This window comes from Apteryx mantelli, chromosome 10 (assembly GCF_036417845.1).
Source record: "Apteryx mantelli isolate bAptMan1 chromosome 10, bAptMan1.hap1, whole genome shotgun sequence".
NCBI lineage: Eukaryota > Metazoa > Chordata > Aves > Apterygiformes > Apterygidae > Apteryx > Apteryx mantelli.
The window spans coordinates 13,967,895-13,987,500 of NC_089987.1; the positions used below are offsets into that span (position 1 = coordinate 13,967,895).

Sequence of the window (19,606 nt, forward strand, 5' to 3'; positions counted from 1 at the left end):
ATTATTCTTGATGGCATCTGTTAAAAGAAAATAGCAGAATTTTCAGATTTATTTTTTGTCATGGTTTGGATAAGTTCTTGATTGCTAGAATTTTAGAAATGGGACCAAATTCTTACTTTGGGTGGTATAACCCCACCACTTTACCTGATTTCAACTCGTGCATACACATACTTTGCCCCCACTGCTGCATCTCTTAGCACAGAGAGTTTGTGCAAGTTGACACAGGCAGTATGAAGGAGCAGGGCTACGTAGCCCATCTCTGTTCACTGGTCAACATAAGTCGGAGGGCTGTGGGGAATTCTTTCTTTCCCATCTGTAAGCCATGTGGCCTGAGAACCTTGTGCACTGCGATTCCTTCCTCTTCTCTCAGGGTCATGCAAAGGCACTCTCTTCCTTCAACTGTTTTCAGAGCGAGAAGGAGAAGAAACTCTGATTTTACACAAGTATGCCCTTTTCCATACAGGAACGATCAGACATCATATCTTACTACCGCTCCTTAAAGCTCTGGCTGACTGAATAGTGTTCAGGCAGCTAAGAAGAAACTGGTACAACTGCAGGCTGGGACTCAACTGAGCATGCTAAATAAAACTGTATTTTTTTCCTGGTGAAATTTATTACAGGGTAGCAAACTACCTGGAAACTGAGACTCAGCTGTCAAGAAGGTAGTAATCCTAAAATATCCAAGGGAATAAAAAAGCAACCCAAGCCACCAGCTAATTCTTCTAAAACAGAGGACAGCTTCCTCCTCTTGTGGATGTTGAAAAGGCTTCCCTAGCTTTTTTGGGCCAATTGCCACAGAAACACCTCCTGGTTGGATCACACTTTGGGTCTCGCCTTGGCACGCATACCAAACCAACCTACTTGTGTGCCTCTAAACACACAGATGTTCGAAGGAACCTGACTTCTGCTGAACTGCTTGAGCTCATCTCTAACAAACAGGTGCTGTGAGAACAAGAACAGTAATTGAGTTAATGTAGTGGAGAAACACAGTAAAGTGTTTTTTATCAGTCAGTTATACGATCCAGGCATATAATAAAGACAGAGTGTGACATAAAAGCAGGAAACTCTGTCCTGATAAGTATGAACTAACCAATATTTGTTTAATAACTGGTATCTATTACATCATTTCCATTTACTGCAAAGCAACTTAATTTTTACTAAATAAGTCTAGTAATTTGCCAATTTACATGTTTCTAATATTTATTATGATTACTTCTAATATGTAAAACTGTTCCATTTAAACATACTCTTGTCATTATTTACAAATACTTTGTTCTTAACTTAATGGAGATTGATCTTTATCTATTTTAAAATTATAATGCCTTTTAAGTATATTGCAAATGTTTCAACAGCCTGTATGATGTTTTCATAATTTTTTGTTATTTTATATAAGGCTTACTTTTTCTTGTTTCAAGTTTGTTTAGTCAGTTTTAATATGCAATTTTTATGGAATATTTCCATTGCAATTAATTTACTTTCCATTAGTTTTAAGCCACAGACATCAAATGCATAATCACTGCCATCTTTAAAACAACCACCAAATGACCACTATACAATAAAGCAAAAGGGAAAGATGAGTATCTTCAGGTTATTTTAAAGTATTTTCCTTTACATCCTCCATTAGCAAAAAATGTCAGATTGTTTAAAAACTCATAGTTACAAGATTAATTTCCAATAAAATAATCACCATTTATTTACTATTACTACATTAGAGAGCACACAAATAGGGGTTTCACTGTGTTTCACTGTTTCTGCAAAGACCAACACGTTGAAAAGAATAACCTTGACCCAAACTGTTTGCAATCCAAACAGACAAACTACATTAAGGGCCAAATTTTCAAATTCAGATCAACCCATCATGGTCAACTCCACAATCCAAAGAAAGAGAAAAATATAATAAATAAAATGTTCCATTTGTTCAACTCAATTTTTTCCTTTAAATAATTTTCAGCCTTCATTTTCATTTTTCAAAATCAGGCCTCACATTTGCATACCCAATACTAAAGTATTACATCTGTGCAAGCACGTAGGAGGGACATGGTTGCATTTTTGGGAAGAGAAGAAAATACTGCTTATCTGCTATTTCAGTGAAGTAAAAATAAACAGCGCAGCTTATTAAGTAGGAGATACTACTAGAAAGAGTGAAGTTTATTGTAGTAGGTACTAATAGAGGAAAGTATTTCTTTGTGCAATCTATTTTGCCTATTGATTAAAAAAGTGGCAGCAAAAATTCTGAAATTCTTTAAAAAAGGTTTGAAAAGAAAATCCTCCTTCAATTACACTGCCCACTATATTCTTTTACAAAGAGAAGTATCTTAAATCTCCAACTTTGTAAACTCTCCAAAAGCCTGCTACAATACCTAAGACTTGGAATAAAACAGCATCACTGTGGCCTTGAGTCATATATGAATTTCTAGTGATGTCCATAGGACCTGAGGATATAAACATTGTATGTCAGATTTTAATTATGGAATGTGTAAGCCTTCTTGAACATACACTGAGTGTCTATGAGAATTCTAGGCTGCACGTGTTTGTTTTTAAACAAAAATGGTATTATAATTTAAAGGGAGTGGTTACATTCTTCCAGTATGCAGAGCAATCCACCTGATGAGTGACACACCAAAATAAAGATAGAACCCAGACCAGCAGTGGGTCTCAATGGGATAGAAATGCTGTTACTATTATTAAAGTAACACATGGTAAAGTAGTAAGTCTGGTGAATTCTAATGCAAAAATGCTGATCCATGAAGCTGAAGCATTCACATGAACCAGGGAGAGGTTAAAAATGAGCATGTTAAATTGAACAAAAATAGTAACTGAGCAAAACATACAGAATCCCTAAGTAGATGCTAAGGAAGGCCTTTGAAGCAGTTAGTACTACTAAGTCTGAAACCAATAGGCTTATGTCTACTGAAGGACAAGAGTAATTGAAGGAAACAGTGATGAAGCAGGGAAGGAGACAGAAATAACATCAACTCGGAAAAGATGATTCTACTAAAATGGTCTTTATCCAACAACACACTCCTTGTGCGTTTATTTACGACTGTCGTGTATCTTTCTCAAAAAGCTTTCTCCAACTAATGAGTCCAAATCTGCACCGGGAGTTGAGACTCCTAGCCACATACCATATTCCCCCCCGCCCCAACACACACACTGCATGTGTGCTCCACTTCTCATGCTCCTCTCACCTGTATGTATTCTCAAGTGGACCTTTAAGTGATGTGATGTTCTGAAAGTTTTTCCACAATATGGGCAGTCTTTCATGGCAGAACCAAGGCTCCTGTCTCTCAGTAAAGCTGGCTGCTGGACTCCTACAGATCTCCCAGCTTCTTCTCCAATGTCTGCAACACAGAAATGTTCTCACATCACTTCAGCACATGTCAGAAGTTGTTCTCACTAAAACTGCTAACACAACACAAAGTTAAACATGTCAATACTACACCTGTCTATTTCATTCTTTAAATCTGACAGAATGCTGACAATTCATGTATTTTCTTGTTATTCTCTTAAATTATTTCATCCTTCTTATCATCATTTTAAGCAGCATATGGTACCTTTATATTGAACTGAATTATACAAGAAAAGAAACAGCTGTGTCAGCAGCTGGTTTGATTTCTTCTTTTGCCTAGTTCCTATTAATTTTTCCGCCAAAAGTTTTAAAATGTTGCTTTGTTGAATCTATTTAATTTCTAATTATTTCTAAAATCTGTATGATTTAGAGGGAAGAAGTTTGCATCAAGTATTTTAAAACCTCCCATAACAACAGAGTTGCGGTGAAAAGGGGACTTGTAACAGAAGTGGCAATGCCTACACACAAAGGGAATCAACTTTCTTCTGCAACATTTCAGAATTAGAGTTATGATACATGACACTTAGTGAGTAACCTAATATCACAGGAAAGTCAATGAAAAAACTGATGAGATGAGGGGGGCTTCTTTCTCCCTCTCACCCGCAGCCACTGGGTTTTTCCCTTCACTGTTCATAGCTACACTTATTCTTTGCATTTTAATAGGATGGTTGAGACTCCAGGACATCTCTTCTCTCTCCTGATATAAAGAAACACTCATTCTCAGCCATCTTGAATAAGCTGTTATTATTCAACCAAGCTATGAACAAAATAACTTACAGCAAGCTATGAACAAAATAACTTACAAAAGACTGACATAAAAATTACAAAAATGTAGAGCATTTTTAAAAGGTCATTATTCAAGACCCAGCTATCATCTTGTATTTACAGGGTCATGTTTTCACCAAAAATTATCACAGCAAATATTGAAATCCTGAAATGGATTTACAATGCTGGCACACCACAGATGGATCTGTTAACACACCTGTATGCAAAACCTGAGCTATATGGTTCATGTTGAGGTGGGGAGCATATAGTTAAAATCTGCATGCAGAGCCTTGATTATTCCAACCATAAACTACTGACTAAAAATGTTCTGTCTCTGCCCATTTGAGAAGTAACTAAAGCTGTCAGGAAACAGAGTGCAGTTTACACAGCATTGCCTTTTAAATGGGACTGATGGGACATAAGAGAGACTTAAATATTTGGCTATAATAAAAACTAGTCACACAGTAGCATGGACCCAAATATGACATTTCTGGAAAAGGTAATACTAACAGACATTCCACTGTTTACTATAAAATGGTTACTCTAAACTATTTTGCTTAAAGTTGAAAGAAGGGGGTGATACAGAACAACAAAATCTAAAAATATATGTAAAATGCTTATCTTAGATATATATCTAGTCAAGCTATAGTTAACTTTTAAAAAGCAAAAGCTGATAGTTTTCACATCATATTCTTGCTTAATATTTTCTAATTGGTCTGAGTCAGGCTGTAGAGTTAAAGCACAATATTTAAGTGAAAAGGCCAGTAACTGTCAGTTCTGAATTATTCACAAGTATGTAAAGTAACATAATGAAGAGTTTATTTTGTCTTTCAAAATCCAGGAAAACATATATAGGTGGCTGGTCTACAATTCCAAGTTTCCAAAGAGTTTAGATATCCCAGTTTTTTCACCTCAGAAGTTGTATGCAATCATGTCTAAACTGCTTTGAGCAAAAAAAAATTTCTGAGTGTAAAAAGCATTTCTGAAAAGCAAATACAGAATGCATGATGATAAACTGCAGGATTTTATTTTAGTTTTCAATAAATACTATATGAACATTATAGATAAATATATAGATAAAGCTAACAAGCCACTCAGGAGGAATATACCAAATAAGTCTACTAGTTATGTTTTGCTATATGTCACTCTAAATGATGGCCTGTTACCCATTTGCCTTTTATCTTTCTATCTAGAATATGTGTGGCCCAATAAAAAAGAATAAATTTGTAAGATAAACAGCTTGCTTTGCAGATTTAAGAGTCTAATTTTCACTTTACACAAAATTGAATTTTTTCAAGGCAGCGAGACGATGGAGTTTACTCTAGCAGTAATCCCTCTGAAAAAGCAAACTGAAAACAACAATGAAGCAAAGAAAGATGTGGGTGGTCTGAAGAGTTTTCCTTTAGATTTAAGTAGACATACAGTAGATAGCTCTAAAGGCTTTACTCCAACAGGGGCCTTACCTTAAAGAATTTTTCTTCCCACAGTGAAAGCATTCCTAAAACTTTAAAGCTGGGCTGAGGGGTTTTCTTTTGAATTCCTCTGCCTACAAAGCCCACCGAAGTGCTGGAGGCCATCATTACCTGAATGAACAGCTTTACAACTAAGTTCTTTTATTTCAAACAATGAAAAATTATGTTCAAGGCTGCTGTCTGTCTTCATCAAATGCTATCCCATCTTCTTACTAGGCTTGTTTTGGCAAACCTATTTGTCAAGGAACTTAAGATCTGCTTAACTTTAAAATGCACTTAAGTCTCATTGACTCTGCTACCCAGTTACTTATGCTGATTCTCTTAAAACAATGTATAGAAAGCTAAGGGGAAAAAAAGTGAAACAGAAGAAGGAAAGTGACCTGCAAGGAAAGAGTTAAGAGGCAAACTAGTGGATTTAGACTAAGCCAACAACAGTATATGCAGGGAATGAAAAATCTTCCTCAGAGAGCTTTATCAATAATTGTTTTTTCTGAACCTCAAATGTGCCCCTTTCTCCTACTGTTGATACCCCCTTCCTAAGCAGAAACTCTCAGTTATGTCAAACTGTGAAACCGTGATAATGTTTTACAGACCTAGAGAACTAGGATCAGCCCCACCAAATTCATTTCATTTATGACTTACTCAGGATTTGAGCTAAGGTTTTTGGGCTGCTCAAGCCCAAGGATAAAAGAACAGGAAGGAAACAGGAAGGAAAGAGAACAGTTACTTATCTTACAGTCATTGTGGTTCACTGAGTTATGTGGTCTACATGATGTGCACTTGATGTACATGAGATTAGACTGCTTTTTTGCTGTCTACTTCCATTATAGGTAGGTATATGTCCTGAATGTCTTCCTGCCCATCTCTACCTTTCCTGATTCAATACAGGAAAAAACAGAACAGAATATAAAATACAGTAAAGACGTACATACTAGATGTAAGGCTTCTGAGTCTTCTATCTGAACTTACTCAAGAGGAGCTTTTCTTCTGTTTCAAAGGCATCTGCTCACAGCAAAAGTCATAGGTCGGAGAGTAAAAAACTATGCAATTCTATATATGAAACTGGTTTTTGTATCAGAGTAAGGAGAAGGCAACACCTGTGAGACCTTCAGCTCGTATGTATGTTCTACGTGGTGGCCAGGTAGATCTATCTTCTTGCACAGGACAAGGAGGAAATTCAGCAGCACATGAAAGAGGTGCAAAGGGTGGTGTGACATGTACATCTGAGGCATGTTCTTGTGTACCTCAGGTGACCATAAAGCCACACTTTATTCTGCAGCCTCTCATGTGGTAGACTATAACAGCTCACCTCAAGCTGAGCACCATTACCTATAGAATCTGTATTTTGGACAATGTGGATTTTTCAGTGATAATCTTGAAATACACTATTGTGAAAGCAACAGCCAATCCCATGATGAGAGGCTGCAGCTAGCTCACCTAGTTACCCAAGTATGTCCATCCATCCACCTGAATTCCGTGCCTAAAATGAACAGTAAAAATATCTAGGCCTGGACAAATACTCTTGACAGCTTACAGATGGTGACAACCCCCTACCAAGGACTCAGACGCAACAGCAACTTACTTCATCTTAAAGAGTTACGTTCCATCAGCTGTGCACTTAATAACTGACTGCACACATGTTCTCAGTCTGGGACAAATGCAAGAAAGCAAGTTAGCTTAAACATCCATGTTAGAAGGTGGTAGTTGGCTACATAACCAAACAGCCAATTTGACCAAAATTAAATGTGAGCAAATCTATTTGCTACATAGACAGAAGTGAAAAGTAAGAGATCTGTAAGATCAGTATTTGCAGGGCTAGTCCTACATCAGGCAGATACCAAGTTCTGAGGAGAAGAGGTACAAAAAACAATATTCCTTTGTTTAGCATGAAGATGGCCTGTGTAGTGCTGAAGACTGCTTGCAAGTCCCATGTGTTACCTGAAAAGGAGGCTTCCCCACTGCCAGGTAGCCTCAGTAAACAGTCTTGAGCCTGTAGCACTTTTACAGTAGCAGGTGAAAAGAAAGCAAATGAGAAGCACAGTACTGAATTCATTTCTACAGCAAAAATCTTATTGGGTATTAGAAATGATCTAAAATCATGGATGTTAATGCCCCCAGTAGATGGATAGGGACGCTACAGAGAGATAGCACCAACCTCAGTGTCTGTTTCTAGAAAAGAGAATACAAATTTATGCAGATAATGAACATGCATACCCAAAGCAGAAGCTATCTAGTCAATCACCTGAAGCACAAAAAAATTATCTGAAATTTCCATATATTTTCTTTAAGACTGGCATACCTGTTTGGGATGAGTCTATAAACCTGATTAGAAAAGGACTGGCTGCTTCTTTTAAAAGGAAAATGTTTTCAGTTGGTTAGGTAGTAGCACTGACTTCAGTCATGTTAGCAACCAAATTTTCAAAGGAGCAGCTACATACATGTCCTATAAATTTTACAAGAGCATTTATTTGCTGCATGCATGTGAAAGTGCAGGGATTCTCAAAGAGGTACTTTCATGTTCAAAGGAACTAAACTGCAGTCCTCATGCAGTCTAAATTATCAGTGAAGTCAGCTGGAATCTGTCAACAGGATTTGCTAAATTAGTCAAAAACAGGCAAACACATGGAAAAGGTAATCAACTCACAAAACTGGTAATCACACATATACCATGTGTTTTTGTTCTTGCACATTTTTCAGATATTTTTAAAGATCCCTTTAAAAATGTGTCCGGAAGCCTTTAAAGCTGCACATCATCCCATGTTTTCATATATTTCTGAAATTCAAAATATTTGTAGTTCTGTAGAACTGCCTGTAAAAGTTAATGAAACATGGTGCTACATGAAGTGGTAGTGACCATGGTTACTTTTTAAAGATCTATTAACCACCCAGATTAGTTCATTGTGTGCATAAATACTTATTTTAGCAGGAAAAATTATATTCTGAGCCTAATGCCAAGAAGAGAGTTAGAAGATACTCAAAATTTTAATTCTGTCATTGCTGCCACCTTTATGAAAGTATGCCTGGACTTTGACCACCTCATTCCCTGGGAAGCTGCATAGGATACAGAAAGTTTCTGGGAAAACATCCTTTATCCTTTTTGCTTATTCCTTAGAGTTTGAATAATATTGAAAATGGTGAAAAACAGGGCTATAATTAACCATATTTTTAAGCTACCTAAGGTAGCTTTGATTTAATATGTCTAAATGTAAATGAGAATAGAATCTAGCCCAGTGCTTATAATCTGAAATTAGAATCCTATTAGCAGACGTTACTATACTTTTTGCTAGTGAAGTTCATGACTTAAAATGAAATAGTCTAATATTACTGAATATTACAGTTATATTTTAGGCCTCCAGAAAGAGTTACTAATGTCTTAGGTCAGAAACAACTTGCTGTCTCTATTGTTTCATCAAGGATTTAGGTCTTATAATGACCATATATGGGAATCTTAAACTGTTAGGCATTAATATGGATTGGCAGAGAATTTGTTTAACACAGAGCTATTTTAGAAGAGAATTGGAAAGGAGGCCTACTAGTGAGAAAGCAGCATTCACATTGTTTGTATTATTAGAAATAAAGATTATACCAAAGGTTCCACTGGTAAATAAAAAGATACCACTTGTGACATCAGACTTCCCACTTAGTCCTCTGAATCGTACAGGAAACAAAAGGCACAAACTGCTCTGCCTGTGCTACCAATTAGTGCATTAGCAGATTTAAATTTAAAATAAAAACTAAATTAAACTGAGGTAAAATGCCCACATCAATTTATACAAAGTAAGACTTGCAAAACCTACAAGTGAGCACCTGACAGTCATAGCCAGTCCCTCAGGCTACAGGGGAGCTATCTAGGTGCTCTTTCAAGCATAAGAGAAGGGAAGCCAAAATATTCGAAGCAGTTTCTTAGTAACAGGTAGGCTGGTGACTTGGGGGCACCAGACACACCTTATTCATACTTTAAGCGCACGACACACAACTGTTGGTTTTCATACCCCATGGGTGCAAAACACTTTGCACATCACTACTGCGTATATGCAAACTGCAGCTATATTTTAGTGCTTTTCACTGTGGCATGCATTCTGAGAAACACACAACAGGCGGTATATATACACAGCACAGAGACATCAATAGACACTTTACCAAAATTAAGCTTTTGTTTATAACAAAATGTTGCTTATCCTCTTTTTTCATTTTAATCAAATACCCTGCAGAGATTTTATTTTGGAGTTCTTAGCAGTCTTACATTTCACTTTGCTCTAAATGCTTAAAACCTTTTAATATAATCAAAGTCCAAACACAGTTTCTGAGTACATCTTTTTAGCTGTCTGATTTGTTTGAAGAATTTTGTGACCCAAAGAGACAAAAAATCAGATGTAGTACTTGGAAAACAGGGTTATTTACTTGCCATTAACTTACAGAGCTCAGTTTGGCCTGCAAGTTATGTACATTGAAAAAAAAATGTTTTTTTGGAGACAGCATTTTTTCCAAAAGGCTTTTTACAGCATGCCTTTTTTTTAAAAAAAAAAAAAAAGACGACATCTTAAGCACATTACAATATCTTTCATTTAATAGTTGGCAGAAGGAAAGTCCCAGATGAACATTGGCCTGTGTCTTTCTCTTTAACCAGCTGAGTGATCCAAGCTTTTAATAAAGCTGTTCCAATTATTGTAAAAGTCATCTAGTACCTTATAGCCACAAATATTGACAGTTTATTGCACAATGCATTCATGACATTTGAAGGTCACATCATACATAATACATAAACTTTTATAAAAGTGTCTGGAACAAAGAGATACATGATCAGCAATTACATCTTACCATTTTAGGGTATGATTTTATACTTATTCAAAATGAAATACTGTATGAAATGCAACTTGTTAATAAAATACAAAATAGTTCATCTTCTTTATTTATTGTTTTATTAATCAATGATAGAGTTCAGTTGTGCAAAACAACAGAATGCAGTCCATGCCCCAAGAAGATTACAGTTAAATATCATGTTTCTGCAAACCATCACACATATTCTTAGCTCAACACAAAAAGAAAGTAAGCTTAAAGCTTTAATCTTGCAACTGCATACCTCTCTAACCCAAATAAATTCAATGAAGCTTCAACACTTAGATCTGAATCTGGTCTTTAGCATGTCATTGTAATATTAGTTTGATAAAAGTGAATCAAAATGAAATTGAAAACAGTGCCTGAGAAATTTTTTGAAAACTTGCACATGCAAGCATACCAAGCATCTTCAGCCTGTCTCCAACGCACATGACTCTTAGGACCATTCTAAAATCACTCGCACATGCACACACAGTATAATTAATATGGGTAAGTTGCAATTTATGCAGTCAGACCTGTGCACAATCCTTCACTGAAGACAAATGTCAGGAATACAAAGAACATAGCCACAAGAGCGCTTCTCTTTGGTTAGTCTTTGCTTTTAGGGCATCACTGCTAGGTCTTGGGAAATTCCAGCCATCCGCTGAGAGCTGAGGTTTTAGCAAATGACCACAGACCGCTATACTGTTCCCTCCGATATCACCTTTGCTAGTTTGTCTCAAATTCTTACTATCTTCTTCACTATGTCCTTCGCATGCAAGACTCTTGAACTGTGCAACTCGTTCACTGGCTTTTCAGTTCTGCTGTTCCAGTTTCATGGCTTCAACATCCCACTTCCTTTATCTGACTGTATGGATCAAAGCTGTTCAGATCCTAAATCACTGAGTTTGCCAGATGATGTTCATGAAATTCCACTAGACTTGTATAAGCTTTCCACAGGAAAAGTGGATGCTTTAGAACAGGATGTACTTTGTCATTCATCAGAACACTAGGTCTGTTCGCTATCTTGAATGTAAGATTAGTTACTCTCAATGATTAGCTTTTGTTCGTTCTTGCTTTCTTTGGAAGTAAACATCTGAGCTGCAAGAAACACCTTACTGTACTTCTCTGTACAGAAAATCTATTTTCACAAGTAAAGCAAATACTTATTCTTTGGAGCAGCTATGCCGGGTTTAAATCTGACTCTCAGGTGTACTCACAGATCTTTCCTTGGTAGTTTGCCAATGTTCTTTATGTCTTTTCTCCTCAAAGTTTACGCTGGTGTTCACTGATATTTCTGATAGTGATGTTAGCTTGCAAACTTTCCATACCATTTAACTTTTCAGGTTTTTCTTTTTCTTTTTCTAAAGTAGGCTTAGAATATTCTGGATCCTTACCCAACGTTCATGCCAACAATAGTCTGTGATTCTCATGTAAGCCTGTTGGTTTCACCAGTTTTCTTACCCAAATCCTTGACTCACCCAAGATAGCTTTGATCCTGACTAATAAATCTGAAATGGGCACTTGATTACTGACCAGATAGGACCTAGTCCTTCCACACTTCATACAGACTGTTTACTGCTTTTGGACAAAATTCCAGTGGGGAATCTAAGCAGAGAAGCTATCCAACTGGACCATCATTTGGATTTGTATGTGTTATTTGTAGGCAGGTGTTCAGGTACCAGATGGCCTTAAAGCCCATACTACTCAGGTTATAGCAGCTTCTACAGGCTGTCTGCATCATATTCCCATCTCTGAGATTTGCAGAGTAGCTACAAGGAGCTTGATAAACACTTTTACCTCACATTGCTCTCCTGATGCCAAGGCTAGTTCTGATATCCAATTTGGGAGAGTTGCCTTATAGTCCCTCTTTAATTAAGTACTCCTGATCTCCCACTCCTGGGATGGATTGCTACTGCTGATTAAGCTCCAGAAGTAAGGATCTGTGGAGGCAATTTCATGAGGGAGAAAATGAAGTTGCTAGCTAATCAACTAAAATAACCATTCACTAGACTTCTGTGAATGAATATATTGCCTTCTCCTTTCTCCATACTCACCTTGTTTCTTCCACATTTTAGCATCACTACATAACAATAAACCAAATGGGTAAGGTGAACTTCATTATGACCTCTGTCTTGTTCCTAAACTACACATGTGAGAAATTTAACCATGTGGTACAGTGTATGGATTACAGTATGAGGAAAATCCAAGACAGAGTAAGCAAACTATAAGAAAACTGGTGAATCAGTATGAAGAGTGGTATTGAACCCATTTTCTCTAGGTTCTTCCACTGTGCTCAACCATGTAGACTCTGCAAGATTTTCAAAAATACAAATTAATACTGTACACCACATCATTTTCAAAGTCCGTTAATGTCTTTTAAAATCTTTTGAGTAGTTGTATGGAAATATTTAATGATCACACTGTTTCATTTTGAGTTGCTGGGCTTAAACAAACCCCACAAAACCAAACAAATCATTTTTCCAAGTCAGAACCACAGACTTGCACACATTGCAAGTAGATCTCAAGGCATCAGGTACTACTGTAGAAATGTTTGCACACTATTGTTTAAAAAATGTTTTCATTATTTTTATCTTACGGTAGCGTGCCAAAAGCAGTGCAACAGTCTAGGCAGCAGATCATCAGATTTTATAAAAATTCATTCTAATTAAATAAAATGTAAATTTTTCACAGGAATATCTTTCTGTAGACCCCAGTAAGAAAGAAAAAAACAACAGAATCAGTCACATAAATATAAATGTACAGGTTAAAATAGCTAAATTAATAATTTCCCCATCAACAAAATGAAAAAAAATTAGAAGACTGCCATTCCATTTACAGATTACTGACTACAGAGGTGCTAACAGAGCCACCAAAAAGTGAATAATGTCGCAGTGTGTGATACAACTTTTGACAGATCATGATAGTACAGACTTTTTCAATATCGACATTTTCTTACTTATTACTTTCCAGTGCTGCTTTAAACTAAATGACTGCTTTGAACTAACACAAATAACCTCTGTAAATAATTTTTCTTCCATCTAACTTCTCTTGTATAATTTCCAACTTTTTTCCCCATTTCAAGAAAAATGAGCTGTATTTGAAGAAATCCTATGAGCAATTCTGAGCTGCTGAACCTATTTTATTAGCACCCTTTTACTATAAACAAAAAAATAAATAAAATCTGTTAATTACATGAGTTTTGTTATAACAGAAAAGTATTGATTAAATCCATTACTTCTAATCTTGAGAAGGGATCCTTTAAATGTTCAGTATTTTCTTCCTCATTGTTTTAGCAGTATATTGTCGACATACTGGAACCAGGATGTCTTTAAACACAGCATCATATGAATTGGCTCATTAATCTTTTTATACTAACAATGTATCTCAAAAGGTACACTAGTAGGTCAATGTGTAGCTATGTTTTGTGTAATAGCCTTCCAGTACACTAATACTGTAACATGCTAGTCTCGGGCAATACAAATATAAATTGCTGTATATGAAGCTGATATATCAATAATCCTACTCCCATTTTCTATTAAGAAAATATATATATTTTTATCTAAACTATCCTGGCAATGAAAAAGAAAGAATACTATTTTAAACACTCTCTCCTCTGATTTAGCTGAGCTTGTGGCAATAACTGGTTTAGGCATAGGCTTCAGTATGCTGGAATGATCCTGAAACTAATTTTGCATGTGTTGGAGTTGGACTGCGGCCATGCACGTCAGTATGCTGGAACAGAGTTATCTAAATCCTGAGCCTTATTTTACATGTGCTGGTGTTGGACTGTGGCCCTGCAATCTTTTAGGTCTCCATCTGCACATATCAAAGCCAGGGTGTGCCCAGCCACCCTAGCTACTACTCACTGCTTTACTTCCCCAGGCCTCTTCTGAGCTCAGTTCTCAGCAGCCAGAGACTTGCAACTACCCTATCATACATCGGGGTCACTGGGTGCTCTTCAAGTCCTTGTACTTCTCATTAATCTGCCTCTAAAGTCTCTGCTGTCATGACTGGCCTTTTTCAGCCTATCACATTTCTTCTATCACTACTACCCTAGACAGTTATCATGTTCCACATCGCTGACAAGAAGTACCAACCTCTCAGACAGATGGTTCCTCAGATTCAGTGGGTTAACAATTTCCTCTTTCGATACTAGGTAACACAGCCTACTCATTTTAACAAGCTAGGAAGATTACAGCCCCCAGACTTACTGAAGGCTTCTCAGCGTGTCCTAGAGTGCTAGTGCTTTCCCTGCAACCATTGTTCAAAGTGATTTAAAGTTCAGACAGTCCAGTCAAAAGTTGCTTTCTTCTAGGGAAGCGGACAAGAAACAAAATCATCAGGTACTTGGAAGCCATGTTCATCCAAAAATAGAAGAAATGCTGGCTGTCCATAAATCAGGAACACCAACACAGAGCCAATAAGGGGTGCTACGAAAAACTAAGGTAGCTGTACAAAACCCTTATCATTATCCTAATGTGAACTGGTAACTCGGAAGGACTTAGTCTGACTGCAGCATGGTACAAAGTTATTGCACACCTCCTACCACTTCTTTACAGTTCCTCCATATTTGTCCACCAGCAAATATGGATTTTAACCCATCAGGACCATCAGTAAAATTAGCAGGCAATTCAAACTAAATTCTTCGGAATCACATTCCTCTACCTGAAATTAATAACATTTTGTCTATATGGAGTCTATCAAACTGAAAAAACAACTTCACACTAAGGTCAGAACTACACATTCAAATGAAGATCAGGCATTTTTTCTGTGACTGGTCAGACCTAAGTTAGTCTACTAGCTCTCTCAGAGACAAGGGAGAATTATTTTGGAAGAAGAAGGATTTTTCCATCCCTTAACTAATTAGTGGTGCACTTTTCAGATTCTGTTTCTTCAAATTCCAATTCCAGAAGAAATTCAAAAATGAGGCAGTCTGGATGCACAGGAGCACCTTTTGTTTAATAAATAATTCAACCATGTATTCCTTTTTAATTTAAAAACAGTCTGACTGAACAGTAAACAGAGTGAACTAAAGTTGGCAAAATACAGTGTTGAAAAATTAAAAAGTGTATTCAAGGCTGTATTCATTTGCTTCATATCTCATATACTGGAGAGACAGACTGTGCAAAGTTTTAACCTTTCTTTTCCTTTTAAATTATACACATATCATCACATGATGCTCATTTGATTTTGAAAGCAGCCTTGTCCTGGAATTAGTCTCTCTCCTTTTCTATTACCAGCACAACAGCCACTGTTCCTTCACACCATGAACATTATCAGAAACTCAGCCAAAATGTTCTCATGAGCTTCTCTGCCATGACAGTAAGACACAAAGTTTGTTACTGACCACCTCGGAGAAAAGAAATACTATGAAAAACATTCTGGAAATATTCAGACCATCATCTGAATCAAGTATCTTGAGCTTACATGTGACCTTTGGAGACAATTATCTGCAGTACCATATATTAATAAGTATATGGCAAGGTACAGGAAACACATCTGGCTGCAAAAATCTGCATGGAAATCCATCCCAGGACCAAATGTGTTACAAACTACTGCAAATGCATGCAGGTACTTGCAACCAAACCAAATGTACTTGGTACTGACTGATCCTTTTGAAAACAGTCAAAAGCATACAGCACCATCTTAAGTATGAGTTCACAGGTTTACTTCCTACAAAATGAAATTCCTAGCAGTAAGCAACTGAGGATAAGAAGAAACAGAGTGAAAATAGTCAAATTTTCACTTAGCCTTCAGCACCACAATGTTTAAAAGAAGTTGTTGAATCTTATGGCAGACAGCATGGAAAAAACGAGGCTGTGGTGAAACCCTTTTATCAGATTCCTGGAGATCCACCCATTCCCCCACATCCCAAAGCAGCAGCAGGTACTTAATGCCTTCCTATTGAAGCACAATCTTTTCATCTCCACTCAGCTGAAAGTGTTTGATACCTATCCCTGTGAACGGCTTTCCTACCTTTTGCATCCTTTCTGTTCAATGTCTTCTGAATCAGTAAGCACAGTGGACCACTCTTGTAACCATGACACAACATCCACTAACATGAAATTACCAGATGGATGCTCAGATGAAATCAAATGCTGACAGAAAGAAATCTTCTTATCTCAGAAAGATAAGATGGGCAGGAAAGAAGATCTCTAAGGGAAAGGAGAATAAGGGAAAGATGCATAACCTTTCCAAAGTAACACTGACTGTAAAGAAAATGACTCAGCAACGTCACATCTTCCAAAGCGGCCATAATTATTTTAAATGCATCTTATTAGAGCTAGAGGATGACAGACACAGCTCGTATTTGAAGGAGATGACGCTTCACAAGTTTATCTTGTATAATTCCACAGCATATGGAGGAAGATCAGCTTTTCACCAAATTTTCACTATTCTGAACAATAGTAAAATTACCTGCAGTATATAAGATGAAATCTTTAAGTAGACCAAACAGATAGATAAACACTTTGAACAGATATGAAAATGGATAGTTTTTAATGAAATTTTCAACACCTTGACAACCCTCACAAAACTGTCTATGAATTAGATGTACAAAATAAATCCCTGATTCTGACAAAATCTGACCAAAATCTGAACAAAAGCATCAGGATAACTGTAGAAAATTGGTTAGACCCAAACTCCTACCCTGCAGTTCAGAAGGGCTTCAGATTATAATTTAGGTTGATTACCATCTTAAATTAAGACACTATGCAATAAGTATCATCTCAGTGAACAGACTAATTTAAACTCTGAGAATGCAGGCTACCGCATTTGTGGAGACACATGTTTCCATGCCTTTTCAGGATGGTACTAGTAGGAGCTACTCCAACAGCCTGGCAAGCCCATGCAGAATTTGGTACATAACAAACCGGCTTGCCACTGATTACATTTGAAAGCTGTCTACAGTGGCTTTGGCCAACCTAACAAAGTAATGTATGGGGTTTAGAAAAGATGAATGATAGTGTAAACTGGTCAAATAAAACTAAAATAATTTCAATAGTTTCAATACTGGTCTTTTTCTGGCTTCAGATATGTGATATGCACTCCCAGTCATTGGGAATCACAGACATTCATTTCAAAGGAGAAATCCTGTTGATGACTGGGCTATAAGGCTTGCTGATATACGCTGAAATACTTTAATGAAGGGTGGACAACCAAAACCTGTCACTGAATAACAGTCAGTGATTCTACACTGCTATCATAACAACTTTCATCATAAAACCACAGCCAAAGCACACTAATCAGGAGACTAGCACTGTATATTTAAAATAAACAATGATGGGAATATGCAACTTAGGAAAGGCAGCTTAGGTACAGATACGACAATGATGAGTGTTGTAGACCACTGTAAATTACAGTCTAGAAAAGAACTACTGAATATAACATTAGGCACTGTACTGCTGCGCTGTGTGCTGCTTACCAACCAAACAACAAAGTATTTCCTTCTCTATATTCCAGGGTTCTTTTCAACTAATATTTGTTTTAGTTATGTTGAATCACTGTTCATCTACTACGATATTATTCGATTTTTTTTTAAGATATTCCTTTCTTCTTGGATACACTTTCACCACAGTTTTTTGAAGTATGAGAGTAAACACATAGTCCCTATGATGGCAATTTCATTCATAGTTTGACAACTAAATGTTACATTGTTACCTGAAACTCCTGCCTCTTATCCCTCTATTTTTCTTCAGGGAACAACAGCATAAATATATTTTGTCATCTATTTGAAAAGACATAAGATATAATTCACCTATGATAATTGCAATTTTTGGAATTAAATCTGTGTGATCCAAAATGGCAGTATGATCCACATATTAACTACAGCTATTATAATAAATGAAAGCAAACATAGGGATTCTCCATACATTTACCTTTATTGTGATTATGCTTTGTCAGACTTCTGGCTGAGAATGCTTTACATCATTAAGCATTACTGAAAATACTCCCTGAAAAGTATGCCTCACAAGACCACAGTCAAAGCACAGTTATAGACAGTGGATGGCACGTGTCCAAATCTTTGTTTGCTTTTCATCTATGGTGCAGAAGTTGGTAGTCATCAAATGTTTTAAATATCTGAAGGTTTTCTGATGGCAGACAACAAGCAACATAAGGTCAGTTATTAGTAGTCAGCTGTCAACATCACAGGCAAAACCCATTGCCTCTGGCATTATCGGGGACTTTGGTGGGCACTCTCACTTGAGGGAGCAATGGTAGACCCAACCTTCACTCCTGGACATGGTGCAACTAATGCCCAATGATGGTGCAGCTGAGGTCTTGAGAGCCTAGCTGAAGGACAGAGAGAGCCTGTGAACTGTCAGCAGTCGTGCAGTCCTCCTCTGAAGGACCAATCCCTTCACATCTGCTCTTACTGAGGGCACTGTACTTCACAAGCAGTTTCATCCATTTCAGTGAGCCTATCGGCACACTAACATAAGTAAAGGCAGCTTTCCCTTAGTAGAGATTTTCACTACCTTGTTTTACCAGGCCTTCCCCCATTCAAAAACAGAAGGGAATTTTACAAAAGTTCCATGAAGAATTCTCTTACTCTACAGATTTGCTGCATTCTTAGCACTCAAAAGAACTGTGGATTAATATGGTCACACTGGCAAGCTGGTCACACCAATGAAAAGAAACCTCTAACGGTAATATGCTTGGTTAAAGTTGTAAAAGTCTCCTCAAAAGTATTTTCTAGATTTCTCTCTAACACTTGAGTTAGAACTTCAATGTTGTGGCAAAAACGTTCAAAAGGGTTAAACAGATTTGGTCTTAAAATCCCATTATGTTTAGTCTGGGCACTTAGATTCCCCTGAAACTCCTCCTGACCTGACCTTTTGAGATATTCTTTCAGTTTATATTTGCACCCTTCATTCTTTCACCTACCATAGTTTCTTCAGGTAACAATGGTAATAATGGGATCCTTTTGAGTATCTGCCACTGATAAAGTTTTAGCGTAGAGTTAAAATTTGATGCTATCTAAGCCATGATGAAATGCAACAGAACCCTTAGCTTACTCATCCCTCCAAAAGTGACATATAGATCTATTTTTATAAACTACAGACCAAAACATTCCTCATAGAGATAGTTTAACAACATTAAGACATAGTGATATACTCCAATTTTGGCAAGAATGGACCTGCCTGAATTATTCTTACAGATTTTTTTTTGAATGAAAATTTAACCAAATGGAACAATAAAA

At 36.8% G+C, this 19,606-nt stretch overlaps 1 protein-coding gene across 1 annotated transcript in view; it reads right to left on the minus strand.

Moving 5' to 3' along the window:
* The window catches only part of ZNF536 (zinc finger protein 536), a 193,777-nt gene that overhangs the window by 134,805 nt on the left and 39,366 nt on the right, over positions 1 to 19,606 (minus strand). Inside the window, exon 2 of the mRNA XM_013941099.1 lies at positions 3,189 to 3,341. Within this exon, the coding sequence (XP_013796553.1) occupies positions 3,189 to 3,341 (153 nt within the window). The remainder of the gene's footprint in view (positions 1 to 3,188; positions 3,342 to 19,606) is intronic.